At 36.9% G+C, this 18,000-nt stretch overlaps 1 protein-coding gene across 4 annotated transcripts in view; it reads left to right on the top strand.

The window, feature by feature from the left end:
• The window catches only part of EPB41L5 (erythrocyte membrane protein band 4.1 like 5), a 166,350-nt gene that overhangs the window by 47,042 nt on the left and 101,308 nt on the right, over positions 1-18,000 (top strand). For all 4 annotated transcript variants that reach the window (XM_045203052.2, XM_045203051.2, XM_024569625.3 and 1 more), the window contains exons 12-15: positions 6,194-6,363; positions 7,401-7,507; positions 8,829-8,856; positions 17,901-17,934. In XM_045203052.2, coding sequence (XP_045058987.1) covers positions 6,194-6,363; positions 7,401-7,507; positions 8,829-8,856; positions 17,901-17,934 — 339 coding nt within the window. The remainder of the gene's footprint in view (positions 1-6,193; positions 6,364-7,400; positions 7,508-8,828; positions 8,857-17,900; positions 17,935-18,000) is intronic.

Below are 18,000 nucleotides of genomic sequence, written 5' to 3'. Positions count from 1 at the left end.
TGGGGTGTTAAAATCCTCTACTATAATTGTGTTGCTGTCTAGATCTTTCTCAAAGTCCTCCAGGAATTTCCTTATGTATTTGGGTGCTCCTACGTTGGGTGCATAAATGTTTACAATATTTATGTCTTCCTGATGGATTCCTCCCTTGAGTATTATGAAGTGTCCTTCTCTGTTTTTACGGCCTTCTTTTTTATGGCCTTTGTTTTGAGGTCTATTTTGTCAGATATAAGTATTGCTACCCGGCTCTTTTTTCCTGTGCATTTGCTTGGAATATTTCTTTCTACCCCTGCACTTCAGACTGTGTAGGTCTTTTGTTCTGAGGTGTGTTTGTTGGCAGCATGTGTGTGGGTCATGTTTTCTTATTAATTCAGCTACCCTATGTCTTTGATTGGAGCATTTAATCCATTCACACTTAACTTTATGATTGATAGGTACTTATTAATTGCCATTTTACTCCCTTTGTACCTGTGTTCCTCTCTTTCTCACTCTTTTCCTTCCTCTTCTGAAAGCGGTCCCTGTAGCATCTCTTGCAGTGCTGGTTTGGTGGAGGTGTAGTCTTTGATCCTTCTTTTTTCCGGGAAGCTCCTTATTTGGCCTTCTATTTTAATTGAGGGCCTTGCTGGATAGAGTAGTCTTAGTTGCAGGCTTTTCATTACTTGGAATATTTCTTGCCATTCCCTTCTGGCTTGGAATGTTTCTGTTGAGAAGTCAGCTGCTAGTCTTAATGGGGCTTCCTTATGTGTTACTTCCTTTTTCTCCCTTGCTGCCTTTAAGATTCTCTTTTTGTCTTTGAATTTTGCCATTTTAATTATGATTTGTCTTCATGGAGGCCTCTTTGGGTTACTGTTGCTTGAGACCCTTTGTACTTTCTGGACTGGTGAGGTTTTTCTCTCATCAAATTAGGGAAGTTTTCTATCATTACTTTTTCAGACAGGTTTTCTGTTCCTTGCTCCTCCTCTCCTCCTTCTGGTATTCCTATTATATGGATATTACTACGTTCATGTTGTCCTGCAGTTCCCTTAACCCATCTTCGTTCTTTTTGAGTGTTTTTTCCTCTTCTTGCTTTTTCTGAGTTTTTTTCTACCTTGTCCTCCAGTTGCTGATTTAGTCCTCTGCTTCTAGCCTGCTTTTGATTCCTTCTACTGTGTTCTTCAATTCAGAAATTGTATTCTTCATTTCCACTTGGTTTTTATTATTTCTATGTCCTTTTTATGCTGATGTAGTTTGCAGTAAGTTACTCATAGTTTCCCTGTAGTTTTTGGAATTTGCACTGAGCTCATTGAGCTTCCTGATAACCATTGTTTTGAACTCAGTATCTGATAGTTGACTTGCCTCTGTTTCATTTAGCACTCTTTCTGAGGGTTCCTCCTTTCTTTTAGATTGGGGGTTGTTTCTTTGTTTTCCCATTATTTGTGAGACTCTTCTTGTTTGCTTCTGCTTCTTAAATTGTTCTATTTTGACTTCCTGATATCATAGTGTGAACTTGTATGGTAGGAGACCTTTGGGATTCAGTGGTGCAATCTCCTTTATCACCTGAACTTGATGTTGTTGGGATACCTTTTATGCTGTTTATGTTGATTCTCTGGGTATAATTGGTTTTGATTATTGGTGGGTCTGTTTTTGGTGAGTCCTTCCCTCCAGCTGGTTGACTGAGGGTCACTCAACCCACCATGTCTTCTTGTATGCTGTTGCATGGGTTCTGCCTGACCAAAACCACAAAGCCCAGGAAACAAACCCACACCCCCAAAAACAACTCCCTCCCACAATCCCACTGTCAACAACAAATGAACCAGTATTAATAAGGGTGTAAAGAGATTAAGTCTATATAAGAAAGGAGAGTAGCTCTGAGATGACCTACTGAAAGAAAAATGATTTTGAGAGGATAGAGAGAGGAGCACTAATAAAAGTTGGGAGTTGGAGCAATGTGAAGAGAGAAAGTAAAATTTACCTCATGAATAAAAAGGGAATGGAGAATGTGTAATGGAGTATGAGAAGGGAAGCATAAAGTATTCGGTTTAAACAGAAATTAAAATAATATAAAATAAAGTGAGAGAGAGAAAGAAAAAGGAAGGAAAAATAGTAGTTAACAAAATATAGGAGCCAAATTTTAGAGAAAGATTCACCACAGTACTATCAACAAATGAGCTAAAATTAATATTGGTGGTACAGGAATAAGAGGGAAAAAATGAATCAATGAAAAATCTAATGTCTAGAGGAATGGGAAGTGATTTTGAAATGGTAGAGGGTGAGGGAATACTAAGAGTGAGGAATAAAAACCAAGCTAAGACAGGGAAAAATTAAAATTTGGGATATAAGAAAAAAGAAAAAGGAGAATAAAGAAGGATAACAGGGCAGGATGAAAGAGAAATAGAAGAAAGATAAAAAAGAAAAAAGAGACTAACATAGCAAAATTAAAAACTTGAGACAAAAATAAGTAGGAGAGGTGACCAGTAATATTTGGTATTTGAAATACAGAATTAGTGAAGCTCTAGAGATAAAATTGAAAAAAAATGCAACAACTACCCTATCCACAACCAACTAGCAAAGATTACCAAAGGTGGAGAGAGAAGACAGGTATTTTAAGAGTGAGGGAAAAAGGATGTGAGATGACTATTGACAAGAAAAGTGGTTTTGTGAGGCTGGATGGGGGAGAAATAGTAAGAGCGTGGAATGGAAACAAGTTGTAGCAAGAGAGAAAATAAAATTTGAAATGAAAATAATGCGAGGAAAGAGGAAGGTAAAATGGAGTAAGAGAAGGGAGGGACAAAATATGTGAATTGGAATACACTATAGTATAAAATCTAGTGACTTAATGTGCACAAACTTGCTGGACAAGAAATGAATGTTAAAAAGATATGCAGAAAAGAAAAGATCGCAAATCATGGAGAAGATCACAGTGGATATTGTCTCGGTAGCCTCTTGTATTTACCACTGTTTTTTTCTTTCTGGATCTGCCTCTGGCGATGTCAGATGTTGACCCAGTCTGACTGTAGGCAGCCTATTTGAGACTTCCAGGAATCTACTGTCCCTGGCTGTGTCCTTCAGTTGTTAATTTAGTCTACTGCACTCAGCAGTCAGGTTTAAGCACCATAGGGTGGGGTCTAATGGGGGTTGGCTCAGCACTGGGATCCTGGGGTCTACTCTCTCAGTTCTCTCCCCAAAGCTTACATCTCCAGTGTCTCCTTATGTGTCATCAGCCCACTCTGCCCCCACTCCACCCCCAATTTGCCAGAGCCCAGGATAAGTGGCTGTAAATGAAAATTTGTGCGTTGGCCCTTTAGCCAATGCACAAAATGGCTCTTGCATCTCCAGCTATCTATTTGCAACCTTGCTGCTTTTTGCCGCTGATTGTGAATCTGTACTTTTTGGGCTCTGGTGCTCTAGGCTGGGGATCCTGGCTTAGGGTTTAGAGCCTATTCTTACGGGGATCCTACCAGCCACTTAGTTATCTCTCCAGTGCTGCCACCTACAGGCACCCAGCCTGCTCTCTCGAGTTTCCACCGCACTCCTTACCAGATAAGTTGTGCTGAAGCTGGTTCTTCTGTCTGTCCGAGGTTATAAGGCATCTGTCTTGTTATTGCTCAGTTGTTTATTCTGGGTGGTTTCTCCACAACTGAGTTGTAATTCCAGATTGGTCTTGGGAGGAGGTCATTGTGACTTCCATTCACTTCTCCGCCATCTTCCTCCTTCCAAAGTGTTTATATAAGTTTACATTCCCACTCGCAGTGTTATAAGAGTTGTTTTATTTTATTTTTTGCTAATGGTATGGCATTCTCTTTTTTATTTTAGCCATTCTGTAGTAGAATCATTTTAATTTTCATTCTCCTGATGACTGTATATGTATAGCACTTACTTATATATTCATTGGATATTTGGATATTCTTTTTTATAAAGTGCCTGTTTAAGTCTGTTTATTTTTCTATTGGATCATGTGCTTTTTTCCCCCATTGAAGTAGTTCTTTATATATTTTAGATATTAGTTCTTTCTCAGATATATGTGTTGCTAGTATCTTCTGCTACCTGGCTTGCCTTTTGTCTCCTCTAATAGTATCTTTTGGATACATAAAGGGTTTCATTTTTAATGTATACAATGTATAAATTTTTTTCCTTGTGGTCAATACTTTTTGTTTCTTAAAATTTAAGAATCTATGCCTATACCAAGGTTACGAAGAAACTACATGTAGCCCTGGCTGCTTGTGGCTCAGTGGATTGAGTGCCAGCCTGCAAACCTAAAGGTCACTGGTTCGATTCCTAGTCAGGGCACATGCCTATGTTGCTGGCCAGGTTCCCAGTTGGGGGTGTGTGAGAGGCAACCAATCGATGTATCTCTTGCACATTGATGTTTCTCTCCCTCTCTTTCTCCCTCCCTTCCCCTCTTTCTAAAAATAAATCTTTTCTTTAAAAAACTACGTATAGAGTTTATAAAATATTTTTATTATTTTTTTTCACCATGATTTAGTGTTTATTAGCTGGGTTGAAATGATGCATTAGAAATCTTGTAAATTATGACAAGATCAGAGAAATAACACAAGGATAGGAAGAGAATTATGCTTTGGTCTGTAACAGTCTGTTTTGAGGCATTCAGGAAATATACTAATCTAGATCCATCCTCTCCAGAAGGTCAAGTATTAATGGGGCAGCATTTCATTAGTCAGTCAGTACCAGATATTTCTAGAAAGCTTTGGAAATTACAAATGGGTCCACCAACTCCTATGGCCCAACTAATAGACACTGCCCTCTTGGTTTTTAACAACCAATACCTTGAGAAAAGGAAGGAACAGATCCAGCATAGGAAAAAGGGGGAGGAAAGGCAGGCTAAGTTAATAGTGTAGTTGTTAGTAGTGCCATTGGTTATGTCCAGCCACTTCAAGGTAAGCCAGGAAAGCCACAAAAAGGTCCAGGGTAAAATGATCAAACATACTTTAAGTGTAAATGCCCTGGACACTGGGCAAGGGATCGCACTATGCCACCCCCAGGGCCATGTCCCATGTGCAAAGGTGCAAACCCCGATTTCTGACAAAGTAGTATAGACTGTCTACATTCCCAGAGTAGAAAATGACAAAGTAGTTTTAAGTTACATATTTAATTATACTGAAAAGTTGAAAGAAATTATAAAACTGGTAATCCATTTCACTCATTTAGATAACATTTTTTTGGCATTGTTCCTTCAGAATTAAATTTTAGAGATAGATTAAATTAATAATAGTATTTTTAATACAGCTAAGGTTTAATCCCTGCAACTTGTCCCTTCCTTCCCTGTAGCTGGCCACCACTCTTGGAGGGAGTCATTCTCATAATTTCTAACATTTTCCAAATATAAATACATGGTAGAATGATCTTAAAATATACATAAATTATACATATGTAGTACAGATATATATAATTTATATGTAATTATAGGTTACTTATTTTACCTAAACAGGTATAGCCATGTAGATCTAGTTCAAATATACCATTCTTTAGTTCTTTCATTTAGTTCTTTCATATAGGTTTTGAAAAATTTTTGGCCAGATTTTACTATTTTACATGACACTAAATAAAATCTTTGGGTGTAAATTTTGTTATTTTAGAAAATCTTCTTTCATAGAGAGCCAGTATAGCTTAGATATTATAAACTTAGGCTTTGGAGCCTAAGGGCTAGGTTCAAATTCTGGTTTCCTCTCTTACTAGCTTTGTGATCTTGGGTTTACTTTCTCGAGTCTCAGTTTCTTTACCTGTGAAATGGGGCTAACAGTAGTAACTGCTTGTTGAAGTAATTCATAGGAAAGTGCCTATGAATGTTAACTATCATAACCAAATTCCTGCCAGGATGGTTACGATGACAGAGAATATGAACATTTTTAAGTCTGTTGATACATATCGCCAGATCTTGTGTAATCCCTTAAGTTGTTATTTGCCACATTTATCCCAAAGTGTGGCAAATAAAACCTCAGTTTATGTGTCTCTGAGAAATGAGATTACATAAGTAGAGAGGATCCTTTTAGGAATAATTTTATTTTGGCTGAGAAAATGGACAGCTAGATTTCAACTCTTCCTTTTTATATAGGTAGCTATAAGAGTGTTTGAGTTTCAGGGAGCAAACCAAATGCTTTATTTGATTCATAGTATTACTGGAGCTGTATCTGTAGCTGAGTAATGAGACAGGAATGTTAAACCCAATAATTACCTCTTTTTGCATCCTTTTCTTTTTCAGGGCAAAGAGCAAGAGCATACATTTGTCTTTAGACTGGACCATCCAAAAGCATGCAAACATTTATGGAAATGTGCTGTGGAGCATCATGCCTTCTTCCGCCTTCGAGGCCCTGTCCAAAAGGGTTCTCAGCGATCAGGATTTATTCGGCTAGGATCACGATTTAGATATAGGTTGATATTAATAGCTGCCTGCTGTATCATTTTTTTCATAGAGGCCAAAAAATTTAGGCCACTCTCTCATTTTATAAATGTGGTAATTAGGGCATAGAGGTATAAAGCGGCTTACCAGTGTTTTCCATTGGCCAAAATAATAGTTTATTATTATTGATTGTAATGTCCAGAATAGATAGGAAACATTATAATGGTGTAATGGATTTTGTATCCCTGTTGACATTTACTCTATATATTAATTAGCCCCCAATTTAAATCCATACAACAAGAACTTTAAGGAGTCTTGATCCAAGAGTGAACACCATATAGAAAAAGGGTGCCCTGCGTTGTGTGGGAAATTAATTTGGGTAATGTTTCTGGTCTTTTTTAAACCTGAAGTTCCGTTGTTATAGACTCCTTGTTTGTTGGTAAGTTAGGAATATTTTGGTTTACCTGAGAGTAGATTATTGGTTGTGACTTTTCGGCATGTCATGAGATTCAGTTATTATGATTTCAAGAAGGAATGTAAATAATATTGCAAGAAGATTGTGTGGGATTCATTAAAAGAGCTTCTATCTATATTGAAAGTGGAGAGACATTTTCTTAACAGAATTTAAATGGAAATCACAGCAAGTGGAACAATAGTTTTAAATATTTCTGGAAAATTATTCTGGAAGGTCTATCACTATTAGAAAAAGTAACTGAAAATCTTGACTTAATTGCATACTTTGCATTGAGGAGTATGAATGGGGAGGGGAAGGAAGTTCCATAAAACCACAGATATCTCAGACTGATTTAATATGCTCTTAGGTGATGTGCATGCTTAAGAAAGAACAGTATATTTTGTGTGTTGCATATTTCACACCAGCCTAAAGAGTGAAAGAATGACGTGCTAAAGAGAGACGTCAAGACGGTTTTTAAAAGCAGTTCCCTCAGGATGAAATTCAGGATGGTTTTTTAAAGAAGAATCCCAGTGTAGACTTCTCTCTCATTTATGTGTATTTGATTTCTGTAGGTCATAAATGCTCTTATTCTATTATTTGTCTTATTTATTTTAGTGGGAAAACTGAGTATCAGACCACAAAAACAAATAAAGCAAGAAGATCAACATCCTTTGAAAGAAGGCCCAGCAAACGATATTCTCGACGAACTCTACAGATGAAAGGTGAAATGCAACTTTTTTAAAGGACTCTTCTTTCTTGACAATTCATGTTGCTGCTGTTGTTTACTTGAGAGGATGTTGTCTGGATTTTAAGTGTATTCCAGTCAAACTAAAGTACTCTTTATTTATTGAATTTGGTTTGTATATAATCAATTTAATAAAATACAAAGGGAATAATTGCCTATGTGGTTGCTGAGAATAAATTTTATGTTAATCTGAATGTAAACACTATCCTGAGTTTGTGTTCAGTTTTTGTTCGTATTAACTATTTTAGTTATTCTGTAGGGCAACATTATCCCTTCTCTTTTTGACTTTTAGATCTCACTCATCATAATATTCAAAACCCCCTTAGGAACTTAACAAAACATTGATAAATGATGAACACATTTTAAGTAAAAATTATGTCATATGGTATTATAATATGATTAAGAATTCCATAACAGTTTCTGAATGTAAATCATTAGTGTATATCATATACTGACATTTACAAATTCATAAATGTTACTTCCTATAAGTTCCTTTAGTTACATAATCACAGACATGCTTTACCAAGCGTAGTGTTTGATTTCAAATCTAAGTCTGTATTAAAATACAGGTTGAATTTTAAGTATGTCCAGTATTAAGGTCATCACCAATTGTCTAGAAATAACCACCATGACCTGATGTTTGGCAGTGTCAGCTTTTTTTTTTTTTTTTTTTAATCTCACCTGAGGATATGCTCACTGAGATTGGGAGAGGGAGAGGCAGGCAGGCAGGCAGACATGGATGTGAAAGAGAAACATTGATCAGTTGTCTCCCTTATGTGCCTTGGGGGGTCAGACACGCAAACCTAGGTATGTACCCTGACCCGGGGGTTGAACCTACAACCTTTTGGTGTATAGGACAAAGCTCCAACCAACTGAGAGCCACCTGACCAGAGCAACAGTGTTGATGTTTTGAAATAATTGAGTTATACTTTATAACTTTTGGTATGGTAATAAATTAAATAATAGCTATTAATTAAGCCATTTCAATTTGTGATCATTTAAAACCCTAAGTTAACTCTTACTTTGAACTGACAATGCTCCATTGTCACTCAGCTCACTCTAGAAGGCTTGAAAAGATGTGTGCTTAATTTGTTGCTTTATTTAAAAAGTGGAAGTAATTGTCATGTTGATTTAATGATGTGAATCCTAGAACACTTTTGTGAATTGAAGGTTTTTAAATCTGTGTTTGGGAAACATGACTTACAAAGCAATTAGTTCAGATTTACTTTTATGAGTAGTGATGCAGTTTACCATGTCAGAGAAAACTAATTGGGTGTTTTCTTTTTGTGTTCTGTCAGCAAGTACGGCAAGACCTGAAGAACTCAGGTGGGTAATGCCTTGCAACTTAGGAATTGACATAGAATTTTTAATAATTCATGTAGTTGCTGTCATTAATTAAACATGTTTGCTGAAAATCTATCGAAGTGTTGTTTCGAAGCATTTGAGAACAACATATATTGCCAGATAAAATTGACACAAAGAGAAATAAAGCAGTTGAAAGAAATAAGGAGTGGAATGGGTGTGGATGTGCTGTTTATAGTGAGAATGACATACATTTGTTATTGGCACTTGACTGAGGATTTAAAGATAAATGAATCATCCTCGCACACAAGGAGCTCAAAGAAGAAAGGTTGATTTGAAGATAAGCAGTTGTGTTTGTGGGATAAATTCTACTTTGTCATGGTATGTAATCCTACTTTATAATACATGTTGCTGGATTTGGTTCACTAATATTTTGTTGTGGATTTTTGAGTCTGTATTCATCCAAGACACTGCCCTATAGTTGTCTTGTAATGTCTTCGTCTGGTTTGGTATCAGAGGAATAGTAGCTTCACAGAATGAGTTGGGAAATATTTCCTTCTCTCCTATTTTTGGGGGAGGGGTTTGTAAAGAATTGGTATTTTTTGAATGTATGGTAGAATTCACTATTAAAGCCATCTTGTTGGACTTTCCGTGTGAAGTTTTAAATTTTCTAAATCAGTCTCTTGTTACTGGTCTATTCATGTTTCATTTTAATTTTGAGTAGTTTGGGAAGTTTTTGTCTTTCTAGGTTATATAATTCTAAATTATGTAATTTGTGGCATACAATTGTTCATATTATTTTCTTTTCCTTTTTATTTCTGTAAGATCGGTAGTGATGACCCCTTATTCATTTTTTATTGTAGTAATTTGAGTTTCTCTTTTTTTTCCTTTGTCATTGTAGGTAAAGTTTGTCAGTTTTGTTAGCCTTTTCAAAGAACAGCTTTTGGTTTCATCAGTTTTTCTCTGTTTTGTACATTTTCACTATGATGTATTTCATTTCCTCTGCTTGCTTTAGGTTTAATTTGATTCTCTTTTTCTAGTATCTTATGGTAGAAGATGAAGTTTTTGATATGCAATATTTATTCTTTTCTTTTTTTTAGTCCTCTCCTAAGGATATGTTCATTGATTTTTAGAGAAAAAAGGAGGGAGGGAGGGAGAGAGGGAGTGACAGAAGGAGAGACATTGATGAGAGATAGAAACATTGATCAGTTGCCTCTTGCACATGTCCTGACTGGAGACTCAAACCCTCAACCTTTTGGTATATGGAATGATGCCCCAACTAACTGAGCCTGTAGGCCAGAGCATCTTTATTCTTTTTTAACATAACATTTACAGCTATAAATTTCCCTTCAAGCACTGCTTTAATCATATTATATAAGTTTTGGTATGTTATTTCTTCATTTTTATTTGTCCCAAATTACTCTAATTTCTGTTATGATTTCTTCTTTGATCCATTGGTTACTTGAAAGGGTGTTACTTGATTTCTGCATATTTGTGAATATCTTAAATTTTCCTTTTTTGGGTAATTTTATTCATTATAGTTAGAAAACATGATTCATATGACTTTGATCCCTTTAAATTTATTGGGACTTGTTTTATGACCTAGTGTATGACTTTTCTTAGAAAATGATCTGTGTGAACTTGAGAAGAGTATATATTCCGTTGTTGATATAATGTTCTGTGGTGATTGTTAGGTCTAGTGAGTTTATACTCTTCAAGACTTATACTTCATTATTAATCTTTTGCCTAGTTCTATTCATTATTAAGACCTAGGGTATTGTTGTCTTCAGGTATTGTTGTCTTCAGTTATTGTTTAATTTTCTATTTCTCTCTGCTTTTTTTGCTTCATGTATTTTAGGGCTTTTTATTAGGTGCATATATATTTATAATTGTTGATTCTTTTATTATGATAAAAATGTTCCTCTTTTTCTCTAGTAACCATAAGTCTATTTTATCTGTTAAAAGTACTGCCAATCCAGTTCTCTTCTGGTTGCTTTTCTTTTTATTTTTTTAAAAGATTTTATTTAGTCATTTATTAGAGAGAGGGAAAGGGAGGGAGAAATAGAGGGAGAGAAACATCAATGTGTGAGAGATACATCAATTGGTTACCTCTTAACACACCCCCAACCAGGGACCTGGCCCACAACCCAGGCATGTGCCCTGACTGGAAACCAAACCGGGGACCTTTCATTCACAGGCTGGCACTCAATCCACCAATCCACACCAGCCAGGGCTTTCTTTCTTTTTTTTTTAGATTTTTACTTACTTATTTTGGTTTCTTTTCTTTTCTTTGTTTTTAGAGACAGGGAACAGAGGTAGAAAAAGTAGGGGAGAAACATCAATGTGTGGTTGCTTTTTGCAGGCCCCCTACTGAGGACCTGGCCCACAACCCAGGCATGTGCCCTTACTGGGAATCAAACCAGCAAAGCAACCCTTTGGTTTGCAGGCAGGAGCTCAATCTACTGAGCCATACCAGCCAGAGCTGGTTGCTTTTCTATGGTATATTGTTTTCCTCAAATGTGGGAAGTTTTCATCCATTATTTCTTCAAATTATTGTTTTGTTCTTTTCTCTCCTTTTCTTCTGAGACTCCCTTTACGCATATGTTGCTACACCTGATGTTGCCCTACAGGTCTTTGAGTCTTTATTCATTTTTATTCACTATTTTTCTTTCTGTAGCTCAGACTAGATAATTTCACTTGACCTATATTCAAGTCATTTATTCTCCTGCCTGCTGCTCCAAATCTGCTGTTATGTTTTCCTAGTTAATTTTTATTTCAGTTGTGTGCATTTCAATTCTAGGATTTGTTTGGTTCTTTTTTAAAATTTTTTCTCTTTATTGATATTCTCTTACTTGTGGAGACATTTTTCTCATACTTTCCTCTATGTCTTTAGTTCCTGAACATATTTAAAATATCTGATTTAAAGTCTGCATTGTTTGAAGCTGCACCAACTGCAATAGAGCTTCCACAACACTGAACTTGGGATGATAGGGAAGGAGAGCAGATTGTGGCTCAAATGACTTGACTCTTGAGAATTAGAAGATTTTTTTTTGAATAAATGTTTCTCTACTTGATGTATGCCTTTTGATGATTTTTAAAAAATAATTGTCACCAGCTAAATCTTTGTTTTGCTGGGGAGAGGGTACACAAACCACCATTCTAGAAGTCCTACTTCTGATGAAGCAGTAAATACATTTTAATAATATATATTACATTGTATAGTTTTATATAATGCTTCTCAACCTTGATATGTATCAAAGTCTCCTGGAATGCCTGTTAAAGTATCAGATTCAGGATATTCAAATCTATTCCTTTTAAAATTTGTCTACACTGACTATGGTTAGCCTCACCTTGGGGTATTCTATTTAGTTATTTCTTCCCCTCGAAAGCCACTAAAGCCAGGCTTTAGTTAGTGATTCACCACAAAAGCACTCTGCTTTTTGAAAGGCTATTCCTGAAGTTTCTTTATCTGTTGATTATTTTATTTTCCTTGTAGTTAGTTATATATAAGCTATGCAGTTAAGATAATGGAGGAGAAATGTTAGAGGTATTCTGTAGTTTTTCAAAGTTTTTAAAAAGATTTTACCTATTTACTTTTAGAAAGAGGGAAAGGGAGGGACAAAGAGGGAGAGAAACATCAGTGTGCAAGAGATACATAGATCGGTTACCTCTGTTATGCCCCCAACTGAGCACCTGGCCCGAAACCCATGTGCCTTGACTGGGAATTGAACCACTGGCCTTTCAGTTCACAGGCAGGCACTCAATCCACTGAGCCATACCAGCCAGGGCAAACAGTTTTTATTCGTTTGTTTGTTTGTTTGTTTGTTTAATGGATCATGTCTTGCTTTCCTGATAGGGAAGCTAGGGCAAAATATTAGAACTTAAAGAAGATAACCTGGTGAAATTAGCAGAAACATAAATGAAGCATTCAAGTAGTGATAATTAGTTGCAAAATTAAGGCTTTTATTTTTAAGTAAGTTTGTCCTTTAACAATTTTTTGAAATAACACATTTCTGACTAAAAAGTGAGTGACTGTACAGTTTCTTTCCTAGAATTAAAATTAATTTAATAACTAATTTTTAAATCTCTTCTTTAGTAATCCTTTGGCGTTGGAAAACACATTAGAAGTGGGATATTTAAATAATGATACTTTTATTTTTTATTAGAATAATTTTTTAGAAATGAAGTATAATGGGGGACCCAGCTTTCCTGACTGAACATTATTAAGCATTGCTCATAATGGTGCTTGAGAGTCTGAGTTTGGACTGGTATGAATGCCCTTTCAGTCTTGTCCTTGTGATTCTGTTTGCATGAACAGTTTTGATACAGTGTTGATACAGTGAACCATGGAAAACAGTACTGTTTGCAAAAGCACAACAAAGTACTGTTTGAAAAACTATTTGATCTAAAAAAAAAGCTTCTTGACCTTGTACTATGCCAATTTGAATGACAGGTGTTTTTTTTAATCCTCACCCGGTGATATGTTTATTGATTTTAGAGATAGAGGAAGAAGGGTGGTGGGCAGGAGAGAGAAACATTGATATGAGAGAGAAACAGTGATTGGTTGCTTCTCGTACACTGCCTCTGGGGATGGAACCCAAAACTTAGGTACGTGCTTTGACCGGGGATTGAACCCACAACTTTTTGGTGCTTGTGATGACATTCCAACCAGCTGAACCATTTGGTAAGGGCTGAATAACAGGTTTGCAAATTGACTGATATCAGTCATTTTCCTTGTACTATTTTATCTCCTATTTTCTTCTCAGTCTTTACTAACATAAAGTATCTTAAGAAGAGGTTATATTTTAAAGGATAGTTCACATTTTTGTACAAGCTTAGCAGATAGAATTTTACAAACAGAAAAGAGGAAAAGAAGTGGTGGAGGAAATGATAGAGACAGTTATTGCAGGTAATCCTTTAAAGGGAAAGTTTGGATTATGTCAGTAATGATAAGTGCTCCACCCTACTTTCATATTAGTGGAGGTGAGAGGATATGTATAATTGTGAGAAAATAGTACTTTCACATTTCAAAGTGTTTGGAAACAGGGAACTCTGATCCAATTAACATCACTCGAGTAATTTTTCCTCATGGTGTTACTCATTTTTTTACCTCTCACCACCTGAAGTTATTTACAATTTAAAGAAAAGCTCCAGAGAGTAACCTAGTGGATCATGGAATAGTGAGTCTAATTTCTGTACCAATCAGGTTGGATGAGATTTCATTAATATTTGGGATTACTTAAACCAGCATATAATGTACTGAGAAGAGCAATGTGATTAGTAAAAAAGAACTGGCACCTGACAGATGTGTGTGTGTACATACGTGTGTGTGTGTGTGTATTTAAGATTTTATTCATTCTTAGAGGGAAAAGGAGGGAGAGAGAGAGGGAGAGAAACATTGATGTGAGAGAAACATCGATTGGTTGCCTCTTGTATGCAACCTGATTGGGGACCAAACCCGTAACCCAGGCCCTAACTGGGAATTAAACTGACGACCCTTCACTTTGTGGGACAAAACCCAACCAACTGAGCCACATTGGTCAGGGCTGCCTGACAGGTATATTTTTTACATTTGACTTGCCAACACATCTACATTAAATATATTTCTAAGGTTTTATTAATTTATTTTTTGGGTCAGTTTTATTTATCACTGCTCTTTGTCCTTTGATGGTATTAATTCATTTCATCTTTCTAACAGTCTGATACAAATGAGGAACCTGAGGTTCTGAGAGCAGAGCTAGTGCTGTGGCTTGGATTTGAACCCAGGCAATGATAGTCCAAGTTTTGGTAACTTGACTTGTAATAAAGATGTAGTTAATTAAAAATAGCATCAAATGGTTTCATTCCTCATCACCTAACATTTTAGCAAGACCTCTTCTTTCTTGAGTTCTTTCTTAATTGGTTGTCTTTCATCATCAGATAGTTTTGGGGGTTTTTTTTGTTTTGACATATTTATTGATTATGCTATTACAGTTGTCCCATTTCCACCCCTTCACTCAACTCCATCCTGCCCACCCCCTCCCTCCCACATTCCCCCCCTATAGTTCGTGTCCATGGGTCATACTTACAAGTTCTTTGGCTTCTACATTTCCTACACTATTCTTACACTCCCCCTGTCTATTTTCTACCTACCATTTATGCTACTTATTCTCTGTACCTTCCCCCCTCTCTTCCCCCTCCCACTCCCCTATTGATAACCCTCCATGTGATCTCCATTTCTGTGGTTCTCTTTCTGTTCTAGTTGTTTGCTTAGTTTTCTTTTGTTTTTGTTTTAGGTGTAGTTGTTAATAACTGTGAGTTTGCTGTCATTTTTACTGTTCCTATTTTTGATATTCTTTTTCTTAGGTAACTCCCTTTAACATTTCATATAATAAGGGCTTGGTGATGATGAACTCCTTTAACTTGACCTTATCTGAGAAGCACTTTATCTGCCCTTCCATTCTAAATGATAGGTTTGCTGGATACAGTAATCTTGGATGTAGGCCCTTGCCTTTCATGACTTGGAATACTTCTTGCCAGCCCCTTCTTGCCTGTAAGGTCTCTTTTGAGAAATCAGCTGACAGTCTTATGGGAACCCCTTTGTAGGTAACTGTGTTCTTTTCTCTTGCTGCTTCTGAGATTCTCTCCTTCTGTTTCATCTTGGGGAATGTAATGATGATGTACCTTGGTGTGTTCCTCCTTGGGTCCAGCTTCTTTGGGACTCTCTGAGCTTCCTGGACTTCCTAGAAGTCTATTTCCTTTGCCAGACCGGGAAAGTTCTCCTTCATTATTTGTTCAAATAAGTTTTCAATTTTTTGTTTTTCCTCTTCTCCTTCTGGCACCCCTATAATTCGGATGTTGGAACGTTTCAAGATGTCCTGGAGGTTCCTAAGCCTCTCCTCATTTTTCTGAATTCTTGTTTCTTCATTCTTTTCTGGTTGGATGTTTCTTTCTTCCTTCTGGTCCACACTGTTGATTTGAGTCCCAGTTTCCTTCGCATTAATATTGGTTCCCTGTACATTTTCCTTTGTTTCTCTTAGCATAGCCTTCATTTTTTCATCTAGTTTTCGACCAAATTCAACCAATTCTGGGAGCTTATCAATTACCAGTGTTTTGAACTGTGCATCTGATAGGTTGGCTATTTCTTCCTTGCTTAGTTGTATTTTTTCTGGAGCTTTGAAGTGGTCTGTCATTTGGGCCTTTTTTTTGGTCTCGGCGCGTCTGTTACTTAAAGGGGCGGAGCTTTAGGTGTTCCCCGGGGTGGGGTAACGCTGGTCACTGTGCTTTGACACTGTACGTGGGGGAGGGGCAGAGAGGGAGTAATGGCACCCAGTCCACCCTCTGCTGGATTTCAGTCACTCGCTGTGCTACCCACAATCAAATTGGGCCCCTCTGGTGCTGGTTCCCGAGTGGGTGGGCTTGTGCACGCTCTAGGCCCCTGTGGGTCTCTCCAACGACCTCTCCTGTGAGGCTGGGAGTCTCTCGTGCTGCCGCCCCAACCCCCACGGGTGTTTTCAATCAGAGGTCTGAGGCTTTATTTCCCAGCGCTAGAGCCCTGGGTTACGCTAGAGCCCTGGGTTACGAGGTCTGCTTTGCTCCCTGCTGTTCCTCCCGGTTTATCTGTGCGCGAATGTGGTGCCGCAGGGTCTGCTAGTGGTCAGACTGCCTGCCCCATTGGTCCCACACCCCGCCAGTCTCGGTCACCAGTCTCGGTCCCACCACGGCCACGCGAGTCCTCTCAGCCCCGGTGCCCATCTCCACCCCTCCTACCGGTCTGGATGTATGTTTCTTTTTTATATACTTGGTGTCGGACTTCCTCGCTGTTCGATTTTCTGTCAGTTCTGGTTGTGCGCGGAGGCGCAGTGTGTCTACCTACGCCACCATCTTGGTTCTGTTATCAGATAGTTTTTGTTTTGCTCTCCTCTAAGAAAGGCTCCTGGATGCTGCATTGAGAGTTAGTTTGTATTTGAGAAGCTTTGCCTATTTCCTTTTATTAGAATGACATCTTGGCTGGGTATAATATTCTTGAGTGTTGCTATGGAAAAGTCTGTGCCAACCTGGTACTAGCAGTGGTTGCTTTTAAGTCTCCTTGGGGTACCTGGAATATTCTTTCCTTTTCCTTGCAGGTCAATAATTTAACAGTAGGGGCTGAATGTGTTTAATTCTGTATCTCATTTTTCTGGAATATAGTGCTCTCATTAAATCTGTACATTATTTTCTTACTTTCAAAGAACTTTTTCAATGACTTTGAATATGTTTTTTCTTACCTCACTCGAATCCTTTATCTCAAAATACTGATTATGCTTAGAAGGTCTAAAGTCAGTATATTTTATTTTTTCCTCATTTTATTGTGGTATTATCTCCTCTTTGAGTTCTTACTCTATTGAATATTTGTTCTTTTTTTTTTTTAGCTGTTCTGAAGGGGTTCTTTTTCTCTTTATTTTGTTGTACTATAGGGTTAGTTTATTTTAAGTGCTTTGTGAGCGGGAGGGTGGAAAAGAGTGAAGCCTAAATTAAAAGTTAAAAAAAAATTAAAAAATTCTTATAAATCATTTGTAGGGAAAGTATACAGAGAAGTTTCTAACTTTAAGTTTATACTAAGGCCTTTTGACTTACAAAATGCTGAGCTATTGCTCACACTGGAAAATCTCTAGAGGGTAGGAAAATATAAAAGAAGTGACAGGTAAGTTTATGTCGGTGTTTGTGCTTACTGCCTTGAATTTAAGGCATCATTTGTGCTGCTCTCTTTATTTTGTCATCTTTGACATATATTGTCCAGTGAATAAACAAGATTAGCAGTACATCTAAAACACATTTAGTACATCTAAAGTAAAATTAAAATACAATTAAAGCATAATTAAAATTATATGGGTATGTGAAGTAAGCAGACTATAGAAAAGCAAGTGTGTGCCTATAAAAGGAAATGTTGTCTGAGCATCTTATATTCTTAGTTTTAAACAACAGTGATTTTTTTTATTTGAAACAAAATTAATGTATTTAAAAATAAAAGCTACTTTCACTGTCATCTGGCCATGTGAAACCCTATATATGGTTTTTAATAGATTTTTCCCTCCTTACATTTTTTACAGTAATGCTTCAGCTCAGAGTAATGGCTCCCAACAGGTAAGACTTCTTAATATTAAGTTTCTAAAGCACTAGAACACTGTAGTTAATTATAACAAAAACTAG

This window comes from Desmodus rotundus, chromosome 2, assembly GCF_022682495.2.
Source record: "Desmodus rotundus isolate HL8 chromosome 2, HLdesRot8A.1, whole genome shotgun sequence".
Classification (NCBI taxonomy): Eukaryota; Metazoa; Chordata; class Mammalia; order Chiroptera; family Phyllostomidae; genus Desmodus; species Desmodus rotundus.
This window is presented reverse-complemented; position numbering and strand designations above follow the sequence as displayed.